We start from the raw sequence: 24,674 nt of genomic DNA on the forward strand, positions 1-24,674 counted from the left end.
CACTCAGCCCGGCATTCAGCGGATGGAAACCCAAAGCCCGAATGGAAGAGTGCTGCATCTCACACACAGTCTACTCTAGGGGCAGAGCCATGGACATTTTCTCTTTATCTTGGCCGCTATTTACTTATGTGCGTGTTTTTATGAGATCGACAAATGTTCACTTGTGCAGGGTCTTGCAAGGAGACAGTCTTGACCCACCCACACAAGCGCCCCTACTCTGGCAGAAACCACTGGGATGAAAGGTCAGTGGCACCACCTGCAAGAGCATGGGGCTGCTATGAATAGCGGGTGAGTGAAAATCCCCTGGTAAAGGTTACCGTCCATGGAGCATGCCAGCTGACAAGACCTGACTACAAGGTTGACCCCAGGCACCATGGGATAGGGAAGGGCTGAGGGCCAAAATGGTAGTGACATGGGCAAACCATGTCTCCCTAAAGTTCAAACATCAAAGTCCGAACCCCTGGACCTCTGCCCTTGTATAGCTACCGGACTATTGCAGATATAATAAGATGAGTTCATACTGGAGTGGGTGTCCAGCCCAATATGACTAGTTAACTTGTGAAAAGGGAGAGATTAGATGCAAAGACAGGAAAAAAGCCCTTGTGAGGGTAGAGACTGGGTGATTCAGTTTCATGCCGAAGGCTGCCAGGAAAGTCTCAAAACCAAGGGACAGGCAAAGGGTGGCTGTCCTTCAAAGTGCTCAGAAGGAATCAGGCCTCAGACTTGTTGCCCACAGAACTGTAAAGTTCTGTCGTTTAAGCTACACAGTCTGTAGGATTTTGATACAGCAGCCCTACCAATGACTCCCCATAGGTTCCGAGGAGGGTGTGGTAGCAAGGAGAGATGAGGCCTGGAATGTGTGCAGCGGACAGCAGGGCATGTGATCTGCACCTGTTACTCGGGAGAGGGGAAACCAATGGAAGTGAGCATCCTGACTCTTGCAGTAATGGATTTTAACTATGGCATCAAGATGGGAACTTTTTGTAAGAGGACAAACAAAAAGGTTAATGGCGGCTTAAGCACAGTGTGGTTCTGGAGCCTTTCTCCCAGATCTGTCTGCGGACGTTAAGTACCGCCCTTGTTCTTCCAGCTCCCAGCGCCTGCCCGGCTCCATGTACCCAGCTTCAGAGCATCTGGGACTCATGGGCACCAGGGCTCCTTTTGCTTTTTTCTACTTTAGACCCTTCCTCTTTCAGCTACTGGAGGGGAAACCTGGAAGCCAAAGACAGTTTTTCTTTCTTACTATTTTCTTACTTATTCTTTCTATGGGAGAAGAATCTGATTGTAACCAAGTGGCTGTTTCCACATTGGATATTATGTGCATAAAATGCCAGGAACTATTTCTACCTCATCTTTTCTGTCCCCCAACTCCTCTCTCCTGTGCCAGCCAGCCTTTGAGCTGTTTCCAGATCAGCCAAAGCTGGTGGCCGGGATGATTTGTATAAAACGCTTTGCATAGTCCCTAATGACTATTTAGCAGGCTTCAGCGCCTAACAACTGCCTTCCCAGGACTGCTCTGCAAACTAGTCTTCCTCCCGAAGAGGAGAGCTATAAAACAAATTCAACAAGGCCTGAGCGGAGGAAGCAGGCTTTATGACTGCAAACAGGAGGAGGACACTGAGTCGATGCACCGTAAGAGGCTCAAAACTAGAGCAAACAAAGAGAGAGGAAGGCCCTTTCAGTTCATTGATCTCATTACCCCAGGCGACTGAGTACAGCCCTTTCTGCAATCAGTGCTTCGCAAACGTGCAGGGCTGGTAGTCACCAGCAGTTATAGCAAACGGTGAAATAGTCACATTAATGAGAGAGAATCTAAGGCAGAATGTCTTCTGGGAGCTGAGACCCCATCAATTTCAGTTACACCCTAATATAGTCATTTCCAAGATGTAAAATGCAGAAACAGGTAGAACACCTGTTCTGATTCAAATTCCCCGGGTATCGATGGGTAAAAGTCTCTCCAGGACTATTTAGTGACTCATTGAGTCCTACTGAGGAGGCTTTTTGTAGGAGCCTGCAAGTTCATCCTGGGTTTCTACTGTATGTATTGCTTCCAAAGAGTGTGTGCTTACATGGCTGATAAGCCACATTTAAAGCGCTTCAGCAAATATGTGTTGAATGACTTATTCATATGAGGCACTGTGCCAATCACCCAGCTGTGAAGGGGGACAGCTTTCTGCACGAGAGCTGGGACACTGATGCATAATAGACTCAACGATACTCTGTACTGAGCAGCGTTTGTCTGGAAAGCATGGGGATGGGAGGTGCACATACGGCCAAGGTCTTGTAGAAATAGCCTGGGACCACGCATAATATAAGCAAAGTAAACGTGAGATTGTATCACGAGAGCCAAAGCCTCACTGGTATAATACTTGGCAAAGTAGGAGTCATCATAAGTTACTATGGGTACTGGCGTCTCACTAGAGGGTATGTCGTATTCCTGAGTGAAAAACCAGGAAGTAACCTGGGTTTTGATAACTATAGATCGAAAACATTGGTAAGTCCATCATGCCCCAAAGAAGTAATTGTAGAAGTGTCCTCCGATCTTCCCACCTCTTTATAGCAATGCTCTTTGTGAGTTTTCAGCTCCTTTGCCACATGCTGTACGGTTTATGTGCTCACCCCTTGGCCCTAGGCTGGCCAACAATGTGTTCTGGCCAGCAGTGTTCAAACAAAGGCTACAGTGCCTCTGATTCTTGGCTTCAGGCTGCTGTGCCTCCACCCTGACAGCAGGAGTCAAGTCACTGCCATCCAAAGAAGCACAGACAATGCTACTGGACTAGGAAGGTGGCAGAGTAAGGGAAGACTCAGTAGAGGCTGCACAGCCATCCCCAGAGAGCACCCTCACTGCCAGCTAAGCCATATCCTGATCTTCAACTGCTCACATGGGTGGGAGCCCAGTAAAGCCCAAAGGAATCTCACCTGGCCAGCCATGATCTGGAGGCCAAAAGCGAACGTTTGCTTTTTAACCCACTAAGTCCTGGGGTGACTTTTGTTTTCTCTTTTTTTTTAAATTTTTATTATTTTGAGTCAAAGTCTCATGAAATCCAGGCTGGGCTCAAACTCACTCTGTACTGAGGATGTAATGGATCTTCTGGTTCCTCTGCTTCTACCTCCCAGGTGCTAGGATTACAGGTGGGTGTCCCCACATCTGGGGCTCAGATATGGAGCTCTGTGAATGCTGGGCAAACATTCTATCTACTGAACAACATCCCTGTAGTGGGTGGTTGTTGGTGCCATGCCCTGAAGCACCACCCCTAGTGAGGCAGCAGGTAGCTGCTAGGTACTTGTCCCTTGGGTGACCACCAGGGACCCTTAAGACCCGGGATGCGTATAGGTAGGTGCTCTCTTCTCTTTGCTACCTTGTGGTCTTGGATGCTGGTGCGTATCAAGGCAGAGCTCTCCTGAGAACTGCGTTGGACCATGCCCCACCCCTCCAGGATTCCACAAACAACTCCTTTATTCTGGTTGTGAGTTAACCCCCCAAATAAATTCCTTTGACCATCAAATAGACTCCGTGGAAATATCCCATTACATCCCCCGTCCTCACAGTGGGTTTTCAGATAATAGATGAAACTGATTGGTGTGGTTTTCCATATGGAATCCATCTACCTTTCCTAGGGTTGGTCTGTGATTCCTGAGTAAGTGGGGAATCTGAAAAGATAAGGCAGACAGAACAGTCTAGAAATTATTTTAGTTACCCATGATAAGAGTCTGTGTGTGTTCAGTTCCCCTGTTGGCTTCCTAGGCTCCTTCAGAACATAAAGCTGGTTCCCACGGGGACCAAACTGCACAGCAACAGTTCCTCTGTGTGAACAAGGAAGTCAGAAGGACTCACAATGCCCTTAGAGGTGAAAATAATCGGGGCTCAACCCAAACTAACTATAATATCAGGTCAGCGACCTGTCCTCGTTACAGGTTTGCTAAGAACAAGCAATGGAATATTACCTGCACCATGACTGCCAGGCTTAACTCAAGTGTGGTGGTGGCAAACCCTGTCTCTGCAGTTTTTAATAAATGGAGTCTCACAGTGAGTCCAAGGAAGAAGTCACAGCTATGATTAAACTCCAAAGGGAGGCTAAGTGGCAGCCACCCAAAGAATCTGTTCAAAGCTCCTGCAGTTCAGCTAGCTAGAGACAGGCTGTGGGTGTACATGGGACTGACAGGGACTTGACAGCTACAGAGTCTTCTAGATGTAAAGGCTGCCAAATCCAACACAGTTCCAGCTGTCTACTCATTTGCTCCATGGCATGAGGCCTGGGTCGGTTGGGTGTTGCGAAGTAAGAGCTGGAACCATCTTTCCCTCGCGAGCTCCACCAAGCTTTCTTGGAGGAAGAGCCTATGTGGTTGGTGGGATCTGCTCCAGCTATGTCTGGAAAACCGACACCCATGTGCAGAATTGTTAGGGACAAGAGACTGCCTGTGGCTCACTCTCCAGTGGGGAAAGGAAAATCAGAAAACAAGCATGAAGGAAGAAGTCGACGCTAGCTACTGCCCAGGCAGTGGGAAGGACCCACAGTAGGTTCTTTCCTTTACTGGGACAAGAACAATTAATAACAGATGATGCAACAAAGGGCATCCAGTGAATGCAGTCTTGTAGCCACTAACTGGCACACAGAGATGACATCAGCAGCCTTGTAGCCACTAACTGGCGCACAGAGATGACATCAGCAGCCTTGTAGCCACTAACTGGCGCACAGAGATTACATCGGCTTGATAAGCCTAAGGTGCTAAGTCTGCAGTCAATTTTTCAGATACAGACATGGTTCAACTTGAAGCCCCTCTGAGTGAAGACGACGCCCAGGGGTCGGCAGATCATTAGCACCAGTACTGTGAAGAGTGGCATGTTCACGGTCACTTAGTTAAAGTGCATGCTCCTTGTTAGGGTTTCTGCAGTCTCTGGAAACATCCGGGAATGACACATGGTATTGAAAAAAAACAAATCTTAGAGACCTAACTAAACGAGGCATCAGTTTATAGCATGGACACGATGCATAGCTACAATACACAGCCAATTGTTCTAAATGTGAAAGGAGATTTTCAGAGCCCATGAGGTCTAAAGGCGCACACTGAGAACACGTGACCTCTATTGATTAAAGCTCCACTTAACATACATGAGCACTGGAATAAATCTGCCTTATCCCATGGGATTATCCTTGAGGCCTCACAGACATGCCCACTACTGGTAAAGGCATACATAGTAGGCACCCCATCACATCCGTTAATGGCTTCCTGGCTCTACTCCGCTCTTTCTTGTTACCCGCCCTCTCACTCCCCCATGCTCTTTGGTTTCCAGGTGTCCAGCAGATCTCTTCCCAGGCTTGGGCTCTGAGCTCTGGCTGGTTACCTGACTCTGGCTCCAGCACATGGCAGCCATCTCACACCTGTCCAATTCCGGTCTGGACTTGTTTGTTTTTGTTCCATTTCCTGTGTTGTAAACACATGGCTGTGCCCACCTTCTCTTCATTTCCTTCTAAGGGCTTGTCCTTTGTTTATGACTACCTGGCCCTTAGCCCTCCAAGTCTGGGGTGGGAAAGGCCCTCTGCTTCGCTGTCGGTTTACCCTGCTATCTCTCAAAGCTCTCACTGGCAGAAATCAGCTTATGCTAGAGTTCTAGAAATGGACACCAAACGAACACACACACACACACACACACACACACACGGATTGGAGGAAAAGAGTTAAACTCATCAAAGCAGTGACAAAATAATGCCTAAAGAAACACTCGGACTAGTTTTGTCTGAAAAAAGAATATAGAGAAGTTCAGTTTATGCCTAGATTTCTCTGTTGTGTTTTTTTTTTTTTTTTTTGTGTGTGTGTGTGTGTTTTTTTAACTGGCGTTAAGCTCTATGCGTTTGTGCTTGTGGCTTTCTTGCTGGCATGCCCCGTCCAGGGAGGTGTACATGATAAGAATTGCTGCTCCCTCGGTCTCAGCCTCTGACATAGATGATTACGAAGGCACAGGGCTCCCACCATGGCTTCTCAGTTCAAGCAGAGGTGACTGTGTGAGTGGCTGTGTCACATCCGCGTCAGTGGCCCTTGCCACAAGCCCAGTTAGGAGCTGACTGCTCTCACCCTCACTAAGAGGTGAAAATGGACTTCAGTGTCCTCTACAGATAAAAAGTACCTGGAGCAGAAAACTGCACCGGAGGGAAATGTTCACTGACTGAGAAGACAGTAACAGGAAGAGGTGCGGGGGATGGGTGGAGGGAGAGCCGCATAAGACAAGACAAGACTGGGGAAGATCGTACAAACCCCTGAAAGAAGAAGGAGAGAAGAGCGTGTGCAAAGATGCCCGATGCAAAAGAGCAGAAATGGGAGAGATTCACCAGTGGGGTTGCCAGGGAAGCCGCAGAGAGAATCCTGAGAGTCTAGATGCAGGGGTTCAAAGTCAAGTGCGATGTACTTCCTCAGAAAGTAGTCAAAGAATTTGTTTGGTAGAAGGAATAGAAGTATTAGCTATAAAAAAAAAGTCGAGTGTAATAAAATTATTTAGTCTAAGTGGGATAAAGAGTACATTTGATTTAAATTTAAGATCTTAGTGTCTTAAAATTTCCATGTTTAAAATGGAAAAGCAATGGGCTGTATCTCAGTCAGGAAAATGCTGCCTGCCCTGCTTGCAGCCCTGTGGTCCACCCCCATTGCTGCAGAAACTGAGTGTGGTGGTGCAAGCCTGTAACCGGAGCTCAGAAGGGTAAGACAGGGGAGTCAGAAGTTCAAGGTCAATCTCATCTATAGAACATGTCTGAGGTGTCTTGGATTCATAAGACCTTCTCTCAAAACTACAATACAATAAGATGGCAAAGCTCAGAGTTAACATTTTCCTCATGACTGTCAATAACACGCTCTGCTCAGTTTTTCTGTTTCCTGGTAGTTCACAGTCACAAGCTATCATCCCAAAGTCTCATCCCACTGTGGCTAAAATAGGGGAAGATGGATTTATTTAGGGTCCTCATAAAAAGACTAATAGCAAAAGGGAATTTATTTACCTGTGTGGGCAAGACCTTTATTTTAAAATGTATGACATTTTTCTCAATATATATGCCGTCTTTGGAAATGACTCAAATCAAATGTAGCCGCAGAAATTGTATCCAAACACTCGCTAGGGTGTAAGCTCATAGAAAGAAAGGCACCCAGCTCTGCCTGCCCACTCCCTGGGCTCTTAAGCACAAATGAAATGATCGCTATCAGCTCTCAGCTGAATACACCTGCCAGCAGGCCTCCTTTCCTCTGTGCTGCCCTTAGAACAAAATTCTATGCCATGTTAGAAGGGAAAACCGCGAAGGCCCTTTCCCTATTTACTCTCTGATTCACAATTGCATGGGTAAACACTGGCATTCTACGAATGAATACACCGTAAGTGGTTTGGGTTAATCCTCTGGCTCCTTTACTTTGTGACATTCATGCTTCTCATACAACCAGTGACCATATAAGGTACACAGCGGACTCATGAAGTACCATTCAAAGTGCTTTAGGCATGCCGGGCGGTGGTGGTGCACGCCTTTAATTCCAGCACTTGGGAGGCAGAGCCAGGCGGATCTCTGTGGGTTCGAGGCCAGCCTGGTCTACAGAGTGAGTTCCAGGAAAGGCACAAAGCTACACAGAGAAACCCTGTCTCAAAAAACAAAACAAAACAACAACAACAAAAAAATCAAAGTGCTTTAGGCAACCGGCTCCGACAGATGTGTCCCCCAAGTTTTACTCCAGGTAGACAAAGCTGTTTGAAACCACACCCCATGGCTTCTAGGACCACCCAGAAGGCAGAAGCAGCAGCCCAGCCCAGATACAACATGCTTTCCCCGGGTCTTCAGGAGCATGTACAAGGTCGCTGTAGTTGGGATGTAGCTTTCTAGTTTCAGCGACAGCCTTGCCAAGGGTATTTAGGCATGCTTTTGAATAAAGTAGCATCCAGGAGTCCTGGAGAAAATTAATCTCAATGAAACAACCTGTCATTGTTTGGTTCTCAGTAGTAATAAGCACAAATTCAAAATAACAATCGCCATACTTCTGTTCTTTGAGTTGCTATCATGTGGGCATGTCTGTTATTTTGTCCACCTCCTGGAATATTATTTTTTTAGGTACTATTGCTAAATACCATTGGGTACTAATACTATTTTAGATTTCACCTACTTATAAAACCACTCACTCTCTGACTTTGGGAATCAGAGGCACAAAACTATAGTTTTCAGGGAAAAAAAAGTGTTTTAAAATTTTATTGATTCAGGACAGCACAAACTTCAATCCTTCAATCCTCTGAAATTTTCATGAGAAAGGTTTAATAATTACTAAAGAAGCCACTTAGCCTGCAACTATATTTAAAGCCATTGAGAGGAAAAAGAAACGACTAAAATGAAATGCTTCGTGATGGCAGCAGCCTTACCTATCAGGGTGTGGAAGACGGCAGCGATGGCGCCGGCCACCACCATGCACAGGACGGCTTTGGTCCTGTCTCTCTTGCTGTTCACAAACACCAGGCCCACGTTTTTAAAGTCACTCATGGGGCCCGTGAAGAACTTCATCAGAGAGTATGCCAGCCCGTAGCTGGCCAGCATCTCCACAGCATCTTCCTTGACTGCAGCGATGCCCCGGTTCAAGGCCTGCAAGGGAGAGAAGAGCCAACACTGGCATGAGAAACAGAGCCACATCTCTGGAGAATCCCACCTCCAACACGGGACTTGGCAGATGCGCTTTCCGGGGAAATGATGGGCAGTGTGTAGGATGAGGCTACTCCTAAGTTTGTAGAAAATACTGGCTTTTCATTTTTTTTTTCTTCACATTAGCTTCATTCCGAATACCTTTTTCGGGGGAGATACCTACCCATTAGGGAAAGTAACACACCCAACAGTATTTCTGAATATCAAAAGACAGTTCTAAGAGTATTATTTAAAAGTTGATGTTTTAAAACTCCTGTTGTAGTAACTCATGCCTGTGATCCCAACAGATTGGAGGTTCTTGGGTTCTAGCCCAGCCTAGGCTACTTTGCTCATATTCACCTCCTTCACCTGACCTGACCCCTTTTCTCTGATCCCCTTTTCCCTCCTGAAATAGTCCCTGTTCTGCTCCCAGGTCACACGTGTGTGTGTGTGTGTGTGTGTGTGTGTGTGTGTGTGTGTGTGTGTGTGTGTGTGTGTGTAGCTAAATCTAGACCCACTTAAGAGAAGCCCGCACCATGCTGTCCTTCTCCCCACTACCCTCTCTTGTTCCCGCCTGCCCTTTTCCCTTTAGACCTTCTCCTCCCTTCACACCGTGGTTATAAATTGTTTACAGTACACTTATTGTTAGAGTAGCTTTAAGTTCTTGGAAAACATGAACGAAAATGACACAGCTCTCTTTTGTCCCCTCCCTCCACAAGCACAGTGTCTCCCCAGCTATCCTGGCCCAGAGTGGGACGCTGGCTACAAAGGATGAGCCTGTGCTGGCACACTGTCATGACTCATCTGTAGTCAACACGAGGGCTCGTTCTTTGTGTCCTACATTCCAGTAGGATTTACTAAAGTCTAATGACATGTATCCACCGTCACAGAGTCATCATTTAAAATAACGACACCCTAAAGCCTTTGCCTGCTGTGTTCACTCTCCCAACAGAAGAGTCTTTCCACAGCACAGTCACACTCATAAAAGCTGGGTTCGGTACGCTCACTCAAAGCAGAAATGCATTTTCCCTGTCTGTCCCATTTCTTCTGGGCAGATAGGAGTCCATAATTTTCTCTGTAAACAGTTGTGGCACAGCCTAAGTGCCACTTTGCAATCGTCTTTAAAGATGCCGTGCAGAGCACTAAGTGTGCCAAGGAGTTTGTGAAAGACGAAAAGCTGGACTCAACCAACAGACCCACGATGGCTCTTCAAACACATAATATTTAAGAATCATTGCGCTAAATTTTAGCAAAGCAAACACCTTTTATGTTCCACTGGCTGTAAGGCTGTTGGTTGTAAAGTATGTTATTTATGTACCACTTAGGTTTATGTACCACTAAGTAGGGATGAAACCCTTCCAATTATAATTGAATACCACCTGCTTATACTATGTATTCAGACTGCAGACATGCTATGGTGTGTGTGTGTGTGTGTGTGTGTGTGTGTGTGTGTGTGTGTGTGTATGTATGTGTGGTGGGGTATTTCATATTTTACTGAAAAGTATTCCGAAGGCCAGGTCTCTAATATCACACACTGTCAGTTCAGGCTTTGCAAAACTCAAGGGCTTCAATTCCTCATGGACACTTTGTTTCATTGTCTTTACTAGAGATGCTGCTGAGTCACACAGTGAACACTGACAGCAGAACATTCTGCGCAAGGCACTACTGGGAAGTCCCAGATGCATTTGTAGAGAAATACCACTGTGTGAAACAACCTTAGAAAAGCCTAGAACAAAAATGTATGACAGCTGAGGAATTAATCCTTTTGCTGACAAAGGTGGAATTAAAATGCCAGTTTTTGACAAGTCTTTTCAATTCTATTTCTAATTTATCTTCTTTTTCCCTGTAGTAACTTGAAGTTATCCACAAGATAGTGTTTATAGTGTTTATAGTTTAGTGTTTGTAGAGCAGTGATAACTCTTAGTTCTTCTTTGTTTCTTTAAGAAGCAAACGTTTCCTTCTATCAAAGCAGATCAAATACCTTAACACCACAGGGCAAACTAAAAACCAAGAAACTCCCAGGTAATAAATCCTATGTTTAACTAGAGGGCTCCTGTTATAGAATAATCTTTTTATACACTGTGAAGATGTGTTACTCTGATTGGCTTAATAAAAAGCTGAACAGCCAATAGCTAGGCAGGATTTCTGGGCAGAGAGGACTCTGGAAAGAAGGCGGAGACACCAGGAGACACAGAGCAAGCAGGACAGGCAGTATAGAGATGAGGTAATAAAGCCACGAGGCAGCACATAGATTAATAGAAATGCGTTAATTTAAGTTATAAGAGCTAGTTAGAAACAAGCCTAAGCCAAGGCTGAGCTTTCATAATTAATATACGTCTCCATGTCATTAATATAAATAAGTCTCCATGTGAGCAGATGGTCCAAAGAAAAGCCTGACTACAGGCTCCTGCTATGCCTCAAAGCTTACCAACTTGGTCATCTACCGAGTTAGGCCACTGTGAACCTGTGATAGACACTGGTGGTACCACCCATCATGTCCTGCAGATCCCCAGGTGGCAGGAAGCCAAGAGCTGATAGTCACAGGTTATGAGGACGAGTTCCCTGCTTCCATGTGGGTCACTCACATACAGTTCCCCATGAGACCTGGGGGTAGACTCCAGCAGACACTGATTCTTGCTGCCTCTCCTCAGCACCCTATCCTGCTTGCTCCACTCTCTTCCGAATGTGCTTGCTCGTTAATGTACAATGTGTATGAATCTATTCTCCTTAGGTCTTGCTCCACTAAAAGTCAATGTAGAACAGTTTTTAATTGCTAGCTTCTCAGCCTACCAGAACCTGCAGAATCCACAGATCCACAGTGCCAACATTACACCATGGAATCCCTTCTTGTCCTCCCAGAACCCAAAGAATTCACAGTGCCAACATAACACCATGGAATCCCTTCTCGGCCTCCCAGAACCTGCAGAATCCACAGTGCCAACATAACACCATGGAATCCCTTCTCGTCCTCCAAGAACCCAAAGAATTCACAGTGCCAACATTACACCACGGAATCCCTTCTTGACCTCCCCAAACCCATAGAATTCACAGTGCCAACATAACACCATGAAACCCCTTCTCAGCCTCTTAGAAATGGTATTAGTTTAAACCCTCCCCATCTTTCCTAAAGTCTATGATTTTGAATTTTAAATGTCTTTTTAAAAAACATTTACTGTGTGTGTGTGTGTGTGTGTGTGTGTGTGTGTGTGTGTGTGTGTGTGTGTGTACACTTGTGCCAGGGCATGTATGTGGAGGTCAGAGGACAACTTGCAACAGTGAGGTCTCTTCTTCCATCACGTAGGTTCCAGGGACTGAACTCAAGTTGTCAGGCTTGGTAGCATGCACCTTGTCCTGCTGAGCCATCCCACTGGCCAGTGAACTGTCTTTAGTGCATAAAAGTGTGTTAAAATTTAAATGACATTATTTAGCACAAGTTTCAAATATACTTAGTAGCAAACCTTTTGTTTACATGCTTTCTTGACCAATTTTTTTTTGTTGTTGTTAAAAATAAATAACCACAACCACCCATCGGTCCTGGCTGTACTTTCTCTTTCCACCAACAGTTTCCGATTTGAGTCCTAAACCTAGAGGTGAGGTAGGCGGGAAGAAGGGCAGAGCTAATGACAGCTGCTGGCAAGGCTGAGAAGGGGTCATGAAGTCCAACGACTACGGCAGTTTGAGGAAAGAGCATGGGGTTCACATGGGCAGACTTCAGCCTGGATCAGCTTCCGTCACTCAGCTGCTGAGTGGGTCACTCAAACGACCTCGGAAGAGATACGGATAGGCTGTGCACAGGGCACTAGTTCCTAGACTAAAAAGGACACTGAGAGCAAGGACTTTCAGTTATTAGATGCTGTGGCCCACAAGACATCCCACTGATCTAATGTTTGCGGTGATGCTATTAGATGCATACCTCACTTCAAAAAAAAAAAAAAAAAAAAAAAACTTATCCTGACTTTAATATTGAAATTCATAAAAAGCTCCAGAATTAAGAACATGTGCTAGGTTAGTGCTTTAGTTCTTTTTATTCTTGTTTGTAGTAATTTCTTCCAGCCCAAATTATTACTTTTATGGTTTTCTTGATATCAGAATATTGTTATTATGAAGCACCATTGATCATTCCACAGAACTTGTTGCATGCATTTTTAGCCTTTGCTATTTACCCATCTGTAATAAGATTTTTTTTTTTTTTTTTTTTTTTTTGGTTTTTTCGAGACAGGGTTTCTCTGTGTAGCTTTGCGCCTCTCCTGGAACTCACTTGGTAGCCCAGGCTGGCCTCAAACTCACAGAGATCCGCCTGGCTCTGCCTCCCGAGTGCTGGGATTAAAGGCGTGCGCCACCACCGCCCGGCTATGATTATTTTGTTCTACTTTATGGCTTTGTTTACACACTTCACTTTTTTATTCAATCTTTCAGGCACTTTTGAGAGGTGGATCAAAATTAACTACCTCCAAACAGTTTACATTTCTTCAAAACCACATACGAGACAGACCACTCATCTTCCACTTATTTGTGATGACTTCTTACCACCTGTTAGGCTCTGACATGTCCCTCAGCCACCTGTTGTTTGTACCATCTATCCCCCTCTCTTTTGTTCACAACACACTCACTTCCTGGCACATTGTATATTCACTGTTATCTCAGGTATCTATCTCCTCTGAGTACAAGCCCCAGGGAGCAGAGACCGACATGGCATGGCTCTGTCCCCAGAACCACAGCTTGGCAGGGTATCCCATGTGTGACAGGAGGATGGACAGACTGGAGAATGAAATAAAACATGTGTAAGAAGTATAAATATCCACTGTGAGGTGTCCTGAAGGAAAGCAATATGCCCAGGAACTGGCAGTCCTGGGGAAACTCATTTAGGGAGACTGAGGAACCCCCATAAGGGAGCCCTGGGGCTGACATATGAGGGGTGAGGAGCCAGTGGGATGAAGAGCAGCAGGAAGGCTGAGCCTCAGGAGTGAAGCACACACAGAGTTTGAAAAAGCAGATCATACCAGACAGGGCAAAGAATGTAGTTCTGTCACCAGCTGCGGTGACAGGAGTGGCCTGGAGAGAAAAGGGCACAAGCTCTGATCAAGAGTTATGGGGGAATCCAGACCAGAAGTGGCGGCATGGAAACGTAGGGTAGTACAGGCAGATAGAACCAGATAATTTGGAGGCTAAGTAATGAGAGCAGAAGATGGTCTTCGTGGTGGGTGTGAGGCAAAGGGGAAAATGGATGACTGTTGAGGTTCAGGGTTGAGCAGTTCGGAGTTCCCTAAGATAGGGCTAGTGCAGACAGAGAGGGTAAAGTACCACCACAGGTGTGTGGCATGCAGGGGAGCCCTCCGTGTGTAGACCTCCTTTGTAGTCATCAGCACAGGGACAGCATTTAAAGCTGGTGGCCTGTGAGAGATCCTCTGGGAAGGCTATAGATAGAAAGGACCAGAAAGCCAAGAATCCTCCATGTAGGTCTCTGGGGATACACCCAAGGCTGTCAAGGGCATGCACGCTGAGTCCTGCTGGCATGTGACTAGGCTGTGTTGCCAAGTTAACTGGGTTGGTCAGAGGTCTCTGGCAATACTGCTTGAAACCCAGCTGCATCTTAGGCCAAGTCCAGGAGAGGCTGCTGTGGCTGGGGAAGGGGACCAGCTATGGCTTTAAGATTCAGCTCAAAAAGTAGCTGCGATGTCATTGAGATGAACGAGGTCCCCATGAAGGCAGAATTGCTAGTTCAAGGCCAGTTCCTACACCTTTGATTTTCTAAACAAAGACATTTGAGCTTAGACTGTGGCCGGACCTAATAGTACCCCAACACACGATGACACTAAAGACGACGCTACCCCTTGTTCACAATTCAGTCCTAGTCCCACATGAGACAGCACGGGTCTCTTCTCCCACTTCAGATCCCCGCTGAAGACCAGCAGCAGTGTGGAGCGTGGCTTACAGACACAGCAACTTTCCAGAAAAACTGATGGGTCGCGGGCACTTCTGACTCGCCTATCCTAGCATCGTCCAGATTCGTGGTTGCCTATTGCTCTTCTGTTCTGATGCAACACGTTCGTCAAACCACAGGACATAAAAAGTAAAAATTCCCCTCCAGGGAAATAGAACTCACAGGTTTGATCTGGCCTCCCCTGGAAGAACTGTTTAGGACAGAAAATCCTAAACCCCCAACATTTGTTTGTTTTTTTTTTTGTTTTTCGAGACAGGATTTCCCTGTGTGTAACCTTGGCTGTCTTAGAACTCATTCCGTAGACCAGGCTGGCCTTGAACTCACAGAGACCCTCCTGCCTCTGCCTCCTCGGTGTTGGGATTAAAGGTGTGCATCACCACTGACCAGCAACACCTAACATTTTGAACTTGGGACCTGGAGACCAGACAAGTCTGCTAAACTGCAGACTGAGTGAGATTCTTCAGGACACGTCACCTGTTCCCTCAAGCCTGCTGTCACCCCACACCCATGACAGCTCAAGCAGTTACTGTGAGCCTCCTTCAGCAACACCCACAAGTCAAGTCTTTAGACTGGGACTCAATACTTAGTTACCCAGTCTACCCTTCCCATCTTCTGTAAGCTTCAACTTGGAGAAGAGCTGGAATCTGGTACAGAACCTAACCCGCTTCCATGGCAGTCTCCAGCCTCCATGGTGCTGACAGCAGCTTGGCTGTCTCCAATCTTCCTTATTGGTAGTCCTCTTTCCCTCTTAGAAGGACCCGGCCTCCTACATCTTCTACAGTAAGGGCATCAGGAGAGATGAAATTCCTGTTTGCTTGTTCCCTAGCACAAGACAACGAAACAAAACACCTGCGGCCCAGGCCTTTCCTCACCGCCTCACACCTGTTACCGTGTAAAGGCCAGTCTGATCAGGTAGCTCAAGGGGTGGCCTCTAGTCTTCTGTGGGGCCTTGCTCGTATCTGCCCCTGTTTGATCTGGCTTCTGCCTATCAGGGTGTATACAGCGCGCATCTTGTCCGTCTCAAGCTTCCTCTTGGCTCGGTCCTAGCCACACCCCTTTCTCTCTCTTGTTCGGCACTGGTCTATGTACCCCCGGGCCCCACGACTGCACATACACTGTGCGTTCTGGTCACCTTGAGGCAGAACACGACAGGTTCATTTGCTACCAATTTTCTCAAATTTACTTAACGCCATGGATGTCTGAATTCAACACAGGAACAAAGACGAATGATCTGTAACTTATATATGATCATTACTGGGTAAAATCCTCGCTTTGGGCTTGGTTTTATAGGTTTCAAAAAAAAAATCACAATTCTTCATAGATTTTTATGGGCTTAAAATATGCAAAGTGATGACAGGTACACTGTACCTATCCGCATGGTTCTGATATTTGCTGAGTAGATAGGCAGGGTGTCTCCTGATATGTCTGCCCCAGCATACTCTAGCCCCATGTAACTGGGCATCCAGTTGTCTCTTAACCATATTAACAGGGACACAAATAGAATGCAGCATTGGGCCACATGATTAGCCTCGTAAGTGTTAAGCTTAAACACAAGTTTTTTTCAGCTCCCCTCTTTCACTTGCTTTGGAGGGTTCTGGAAAACAGGACAAACTATTCCCTGACAGAGTCATGCCATGTTGAGGAATTTAGTTGCTTAAGAAGAAAATCAAGCTTATAGGTTAAGACCTAGAGAAAATGAGAGAACCAGATGAGAGCCGAGTGACTGGGCTGGTAGGCTGGCTTGGAGGTAGAATTCTTAACTACTTACTATACAGGAGACCTTGGTTCAACCCCCAGAACAGCAAATTAACCAACAAGGATAGAGGGTGAGTGTGCCATTGTGGATCTCCAGGTTCCGAAGATGGGGATTGTGAGGACACAAGAGGGATGGCTATCCAATTCAGGAAGTGCCTAGAGCTGGGGACTCTGAGGCTACCAGAAGACCAGGGCCATATCAGGAGAAGCATCTTGCTGTTCATTCAGAAATGGCTTTTCAAATTCTTCTACAAGGTTTCTAGTTGGGATTTGATATTCAATGCTCAAAAGTCCTATTTTTTTTTTTTTAATTTTAGTAAGATGTTTCCTTTGTCTCATCTTGGATTAGAGAAACCCTTAGACTTACAGGCCTAGACAACCCTTTGTTGTGTGTGGAGACAGTCCAGGATGTTTTCTAAGCCTTTTGATAAAGTTGATTTTTCCCTCTAAAGCTTCAGAGTGTCTGTTACACTCATTACATCATGAAACAGTTAAAGGGTAGTTCACAAATCTTTCCTGAATTCAGCATCTTCAGGAAGGTGACATTTGTGGAGGTGTGGGAATTAGAAGAGCATGGCTAGACCCAGACACCTGTGGGGTCAGCTTTTTCTAATTACTGGGGTGGTCAGTCATTTTGGATGTCAGTCCTCCCCAGGATTCTGGGTTCCTGTAATTTTCCACTGTTATTGTTGTTTGTCTGTATTTTAAAAAGTGGTTTGAGTTAAATTGGATCATTTGTCTTCCGGGTGCTTTTCCAGCTATGTTTTGTTTTTTTCAAGGGTTTCTCTACAGCTCTGCCTAGCTGGAGCTCCAGCCAAGAGCTTGACACCCACGTGTGAGCCTGTGGTCTGAAGGGAACAGCAGGCAAATGAGGCTGGTCTCTTTAGAAATCAAATATGGCTCTGCTCTGTAGGTCTATATTTAGTGTTTGCTGAAAACCCTGAGATGACCGGGTCCAGCCAAAAGATGATAATGGTGTTTGCTGCCACTTGTGATACATAGATGAGAGTTGAGAGAGTGAGAGAGAGAGAGAGAGAGAGAGAGAGAGAGAGAGAGAGAGAGAGAGAGAGAGAGAGAGATAGAGAGAGAGAGAGATTTGGGAGGCAAAGACAAGTGAGCTTGAGGTCAGTCTGGTCTACATGGCAAGTTCCAGGCCAGCCAGGGCTGCACAATGAGACCCTGTTTCAATAAATGGATGAATAAATAAATAGATAGATAGATAGATAGATAGATAGATAGATAGATAGATAGATAGGAAGATAGATAGATAGAAGATAGATAAATGCCAATCACCAGAAAAGGTACAATGAAGTATAGCATAATTCAATGTGTGTCACAGAACTTCTCCACTCTCCATTATTTAGATATAAACCTCGTCTACTCAGCCAAATTTAACTGGCGAAGTTTTGACAAAGAAGGAATATTTCTAAGGAAATTCTACTGCTAGTCGCTTGCATGCCTATAATCCCAGCACTTGTGAAGTGGGAGGCAGAAGGACAGAAGGAGTTCAAGGTCATTCTCAGGCTACATGCTTATCTAAAAAAAAAATCAGAAAAGAAAAAACAAAAGAAAATTCTAGTGTCCTTTAGAAAAACACTAAAGGCTTCCTGTGCTCTTAAAACAAAACCAAAACCTCATTTTCACCATGATGTCACATTTTTACTGAACCATCTTATTTCCTAGTAGCTTTTTATACTTACACATGGTCCTCAAATATTTCCTGGTTAATATGTCAACATGATACCTGTTCATGTCAGACCTGAGTTTAAAAACATCAGGAGGGAGTGGGGTCATGGAGGAGTTGGCAAAGCGTGTACCCTGCCACCATGAGGACCTACTTCAGACCCCTAACATTTAAGCAAAAATCTGCTAGTGGGAATGTGCCTGTATTTCAGGCTGGGGAGGAAAAGACAGGAGGGTGCTTGGGCATGGCCTGTCAGCCGGTCTAGCCTAATTGGTGAGCTCTGGGTTCCTGGAAAGAAAGCTCTTGTGTGGAGCCCACTGGTGGACTAGTATAAAAGTCACAGGGATTTTGGATTGGATTTGGAGGCCTGCTCCAAAGGAGGAAATTCATGGTTGGTATTGAAACCTTGCTCAAAGGTCCATGGTGTGGGAAGTCAGAGGTCCTAGGGAGAACTGACTGCTATTATCATGTTGTCAAGGTGCTTTCCAAGTATTTGTTTATACACATTTGTGTTTCCTTCAGCCATTGCCAGAGAAGCTTTCCTCTGCATCAGTCAGCTATTGATGACAGATTCATAACTGGTCTTCAAAGTGCTGAGAGAAAGTGACTATTGAATACTTAGCCCTAAACAGGGTTATTATACCACACTGCCATGAGGTTCATTATGGAAAAGGGGACAGAAATAATGTAAGAGCTGGAGGATGGAGAGCTGTGTTGTGAAATGCTGTCCTCTGATACGACATGGCCATCGCCCTCACAGATTCACTACAGCTATGGTTTCCTGCACAAGATTCCACACCATCAGGCCAAACATTCTAGCAGGCAGCACTAGGTGGATTCAGTGGGTTCCAAACAAACAAACAACCCAAGAAACAAAAACCAAAACAAACAAACAAAAAGAAAAACAAACGAACAGGGGAGCAGATAGGGTCTGGAAAGATGGCCTAGTGGTTAATAGCACTGGTTGCCCTTCCAGAGGACCCAGGTTCAATTCCTAGCACCCATGTGGTGGTGGTTCACAACCATCTGTAACTCTAGTTCCAGGGGATAGGATGCTTCTTCTGATCTTCAAGTGTACCAGAAACACACGTGGTGCACACACATACAGGCAAAACACTCACACACATAAAATAAAATAAACAAACCTATTTAAAAAAAAAGAAAAAGAGGACAAGATGAAGGATTTTGGGGGTGGTGACCCAGGAGAGTATGAGGGGAGAGTTGGGGGGTGGATATGACCAAGATACACTGCTTATCTGTATGATATTGTTGAAGAATAAATAAAAGATATTTTATTAGACATGTGGTGGTGGAGCACACCTTTAGTCCCAGCACTTGGGAGGCAGAGGCAAGCAGATCTCTGCAAGTTCCTGGCCAGCCTGGTCTACAGAGTGAATTTCAAGACAGCCAAGGGCTACACAGAGAACCCTGTCTCTGAAAACAAAAAAGATAATCAATTAGAAATAGGTAGAGAGACAGAGAGGTTGGGTCAGCGTCTGGCCTCCATAGGCATGCACATGCATAGGGACGCCAATAGACAGAAGTCTAACTTGGGGGTGGAAAGAGCACTTCTAGAACTTTCCATGCTTGCTCTGTCTCTGCTGGCCAGATTTTTCCTGATTACTCTGCCACCGTAGCCCTGGCTGGGGATATCCGGGTGTCCGAGCTGCTCAGCATCTCCGCTCCCTGCTGTTGTAGTCTCTAACTTAGATACATATTGTTACATGCTGTCTATCACCTTCCATGATGTCTGCAAATGTATTTACACACTAAGTACAAGCAATTTGCACTTGGCCCCTCTGACGCCCTGTCACTACAGTAATGATGATGACGAAAGTAGCTGAGCATCCGGCACCTGCTGTGGGAAACCCTGTTCTAAGATCTCTTTTTCTCATAGTTCTGTGACTCAAATCCCAAGGTTAATCTTCTATTTCAGAAGACTGTTTGTGGAATTGTTATTGCTTTTTATTCTGTGTGTGTGTGAGTTATGTGTGTATATAAAAGAGGTGTTCCTGTTCATATGTATGTCAATATCGGGTATACTTTTCAATCTCTCTCCGTATTATTTTTTGAATCAGGAAGGAGTGGGGTCACAGTATCTAGTGGCAAAGCCCAGGTCTAGTCCCTGTCCTGAAGACTAGGCATGTAAGTCCCACAAAAGCAGCAGCTCGATGACTCTGCTGGACTGTAGCTTCCAGGGAGTTCTTTGGGGGAAAGAACAGAACATCAGTGCTGGCTCCTGTAAATGACAGGGGACGTTGGTCCCTGGAAAGGGCACCCGTGGAAGCCAGCACAACCCCAGTCAAGGCCTCACTGACTCCAAACAGAGGAAGACTGTGATGTTCCCATGGATAGTAGGACAGTGGCCTGGCATCGCCGGCCTACAGGGTGGTCTGTGGGTTTTGCCCAGTGCCCTTGCAGCAGCTCACACCCTGCTAAATCTTCCACAGGTGATGTGCTTAGGGTTTCCTTACTGTTGCTCCATCCTCTGGCAGCTGAAGAACAGTTCCCCTCAAGGCTTCCCACTGCCCAAAGGGGATATTTCTGTCTGTACAGGTCCTGTGACATTGCTGCTCGAAGCGGACCCCAAAGAAAAAAGAACTTACATGTGGAAGTATTAAATCTTTCCAGGTAAAATGGAGATTACTTTAGACATTAATAATATAACTGTATGCTAGGAGATTAAGGCTCTCAATCTCCTTTAATAAAACTCCCTACTGTATATTTATTATTTAAAAGGAACCAGTGTCAAGGAAAACAAGAAAACTGAAAGAGGATATTCTTTCTCCGTGTCTGATGGACACACATTCCCATTTTATTACACTGATATGCTTATTATTTTATGCATCAGACTCATAAAATATCTCTCATGAGACAAAATTACAAAATTCTGGGAATACGTCAAACAAGATTCTTTAATTTTTTCCCATTGATTGACTGTATGAGCATGTGCATGCTTGTGTCACAGAGTATGTGTGGAAGTCAGGGGACAACGTAAGCGAGTTGGTGTTGTATGTTTTTGCTCTTTTGGGGGGCCCACCACTCAGCTCCCAAATAAATCATAATCAGAGGCTTATTCTTACTTATAAATGCCCAGCCTTAACTTGACTTAGTTTCTAGCCAGCTTTTCTTAACTTATCCCATCTACCTTTTGCCTCTGGGCTTTTCCCGTTCTCTTACTTCTGTAAATCTTACTCTTACTCTGCGGCTTGCTGTGTAGCTGGGTGGCTGTTGGCCCCTGGAGTCCTCCTCCTTCTCTGGCTCTTAGATCTCTTCTCTCTCTGATTTCTCCTTCTATATATACTCTCTGCCTGCCAGCCTTTCCTATCCTTTCTCCTGCCTCACTATTGGCCATTCAGTTCTTTATTAGGACCATCAGGTGCTTTAGGCAGGCACAGTAACACAGCTTGACAGAGTTAAACAAATGTAACATAAACAAAAGTAAAACACCTTAAAATAATATTCTACTACAAGTTGGTTCTCTCCTTTCACGATGTGGGTTCCAGTATCAAACTCGGGTCATCAGGCCTGGCGGCAGGTACCTTTACCTGCTGAGCTAGCTTGCCAGCCCTTCCAACAAGTATTCTTAAATAAAAAACAAATCATAGCATTTGGCTCCTCAAGGACGAACACTAAGATACAAATAAATGGAGACTCAAACTGTTTCTTGATGAGAAAAACAATAGAAGTACATGAAAGATCTTGCTAGATTTATCTGTAATGGAGTCTGAGTTATAATCTCGCAATTTGGGTTTTCACTTGGACATAAGACAAATGATTTTTAGCTTCATACAGGAGAAATGACTAGGAACACACAATGAAGTTCAGAAAGGCCTGGCACTGTGGACAGCGAATTTCAGAAAAGGAAAAAGATGCCACGCTTCAGTGGGTGTTGGGGAAATGAAACAGCCAGGCCATCACCATCACATTCAAACTGAAAACAACTGATTTAATCTTCCTGGAATCCAGGCACTTGGAGGCTGAGGCAGGAGGCTTGGGACTTTGAATCAGCTTGGTCTACAAGGGTAAGACACTGTCTCAAAAAATAAAAACAAACACAGAAAAGAAGAATAAAATTAAAAGTATATGAACCTCCCAATCCAGTGATCCCCCTTCAGAAACGGATGCAAAGCACAGCAGAACAGCAGGACACAAGCATGTTTATCAGCAGTCTGGAACAGCAGGCAGTGGACAACAGTATGGCTGTCCACCGAGAGGGAGACACTAAAGATATGATATTTCCACATAAGGGAACAACAGACATAAAGCAGGATGGGACGAAAGCTCAATATATTGAGCCATTAACCAGTGAAAGTAGAAGTAAGCAACGTTATGTATATGAGCAGAGAGAAAGAATTAGAGAGTGACATAGAGCGAGCTGTGATGACTGGCTACTTTAGGAGAAGGGAAAAATTGTTACACATAACTGCATTACTTATTCAAAGACCAGGGGGTACTTTCACTGGCTTAACCTGGGGAAATTAAGAGCTGTACAAAGGCACACAAAAATCAATGAGGCGCTGCTTTCCCTGGTGTGCAAATGTAAATACCACGCTCCCTCAAGCAAATGTTGGTGTATTGTTGTTATCATGCTCTCAGTGCTTACGTGGGAGGCCATCTCTAAGCAGAGTCCTCCCTGTTCAACTTGTTGGAAATGCACCATGATTTCTGTCATACAAGGATAAATGTTAGGAGCTGTGTGCTGCCCCCAAAGCCTGCGGTTCCTCGGGCCCTGTTCCTTCTCTTTCTGACTTCAGTACCTAAACTGTGACTTGTCTGAAACAGGGAAAACAATTATAATAGAGCCCCTAGAGCATGAAGGCATCTTAGCCAGTCTGCAGGTCAATGACGGCATCCTAGAGTCCTAGAAACTTTACAGGACCATCAGGGTTGCCTGTCTAAAAACTATGAGAAGCCAGGTGTGGCGGCTCATGTGTGTAATTTGAGAGGCAGGAGGATTGCCATGAGTTTGAGGTCAACCTGTGCTACTTAGTGAGTTCCAAACTGGCCTGGGCTAAAGTAATATTGCTTCACAAAGAACAAACCAAAGCAAGGTACCTGTAATACCATTTGAGAGGCAGGAGGATTGCTACAAGCTATAGGCCAGTCTGAGCTATAGAATGAGCCTCTCAAGCTCACTCACAAACAAGTGGAAAACACAACCAAAACAAACCGAAGCGCTCTTTGCAGCCCTTCTGGCCTTCCTCGGTTGTTTTCCTACTCGGCTGAAGAGCAGCGGCTGCCTCCTCTTACCTTCTACCCAGTTTCTGAGAACAGTCGGGTTGTTCTCCCCGTAGCCCGCTAACCACTTGGTGCCCCGTGACTGCTCCTGGCACAGCAACGGTTGGCATTTCTTATTTACTCCTAGAAATATGTCACTCACTCAGCTACGCTTATGATTAGGCCTATCTGTCTAGCATCATGTTTGCCACAGACAGTAGCCATCTTAACTTTTTACGGCCAGTGTACCATGCACATGAGCTGGGAGCTAGGAAGATGTACTATATGCATTAAATGTATACACATAGCTCTTTGGTTGGTTGGTTGCTTGGCTGGTTGATGTTTTGAGATATGTATCCCAGGCTGGCCTCAAACTCCCTTTGCAGCCAAAGATGACCTTGAATCCCTGATCCTCCTGCTGCTACCTCAGGAGTTCTGGTATTGCAGACATTCATCACGACTTACCTCATCCTGTACATTTCATTATAGACCTAGCAAACTTGAGAACCAGGATTAAAGCGTAAGACCCTAAGGTGGACAGACTCAGTAAGCTGAAGACGAGAAGCCAGGGGAAGGGCAGAAAGAAATTCCCAAGAGGGACAAGGACTGAGCAAATAGTCAGATATGAGCAGGATAGCTAGACGAGGCCCACAGTTAGGACTGTAACTCTAGCTGACCAAAATGGGTAGGATAAGCCTTTAGAACAAAGGTCTATGGAATGTGCCCAGTGTAGCTGTACAGAAAGAAAAAAAGTATTTCACGTGTTAAGAGGTCACTGGGGCTGTGTGGGAATGACCACATCTCAGTTCATCCAGCATTATATATATAAAACAGCGTTTATTCTAAATGCAAGAAGCATTCCAGCTCAGTGTTGACATGGTTTAACTAGCAGTGCTCTACATTTAGCATGACTTAAATGTAGTTTGTAAAGGAAACTTAATAACCTCCGATGACATTCGGGTTCAGAGCAATTACTCAGATTCATGCTGTACTTCCGGAGTCCTGGGAACTGAGAAGCCAACCCCCCTTTCTAAGTCATGTACTCACTTTTTAGCCTTCACAACTTCCTCTCTCTCTCTCTCTCTCTCTCTCTCTCTCTGTAATATGTTCAGGTACATGTGTATGCATATGTCTGTGGATGTGTGCACACATGTCTGTGAGGCCAGTGGCCAACTGTAGGTATCATTACATAAGCACTACCCACCTTTTAATCATGTGTGTGTGTGTGTGTGTGTGTGTGTGTGTGTGTGTGTGTGTGTGTAGGGGGTGGATATTCATGTGGGAGGAGGTGTTTGCTCGTGCATATGCATGTAGAGGCGGGGGGTTGACTTCAGGTGTCTTCCCCTATCATTCTCCTGTATTTGGGGGCACAGTGTCTCCTACTATCTCTGGATTTCAACATTTCCACTAGATTGGCTGGCCAGTGAATCCCAGGGACAACTTC

The 24,674-nt window shown here is 45.3% G+C and overlaps 1 protein-coding gene across 1 annotated transcript in view; it reads right to left on the reverse strand.

Moving 5' to 3' along the window:
• The window catches only part of Ankh (ANKH inorganic pyrophosphate transport regulator), a 139,131-nt gene that overhangs the window by 46,959 nt on the left and 67,498 nt on the right, over positions 1-24,674 (reverse strand). Inside the window, exon 2 of the mRNA XM_052743047.1 lies at positions 8,378-8,594. Within this exon, the coding sequence (XP_052599007.1) occupies positions 8,378-8,594 (217 nt within the window). The remainder of the gene's footprint in view (positions 1-8,377; positions 8,595-24,674) is intronic.

The sequence above is a fragment of the Peromyscus californicus genome, unplaced genomic scaffold (assembly GCF_007827085.1).
Source record: "Peromyscus californicus insignis strain IS unplaced genomic scaffold, ASM782708v3 Scaffold_18__1_contigs__length_77618521, whole genome shotgun sequence".
Lineage (NCBI taxonomy): Eukaryota > Metazoa > Chordata > Mammalia > Rodentia > Cricetidae > Peromyscus > Peromyscus californicus.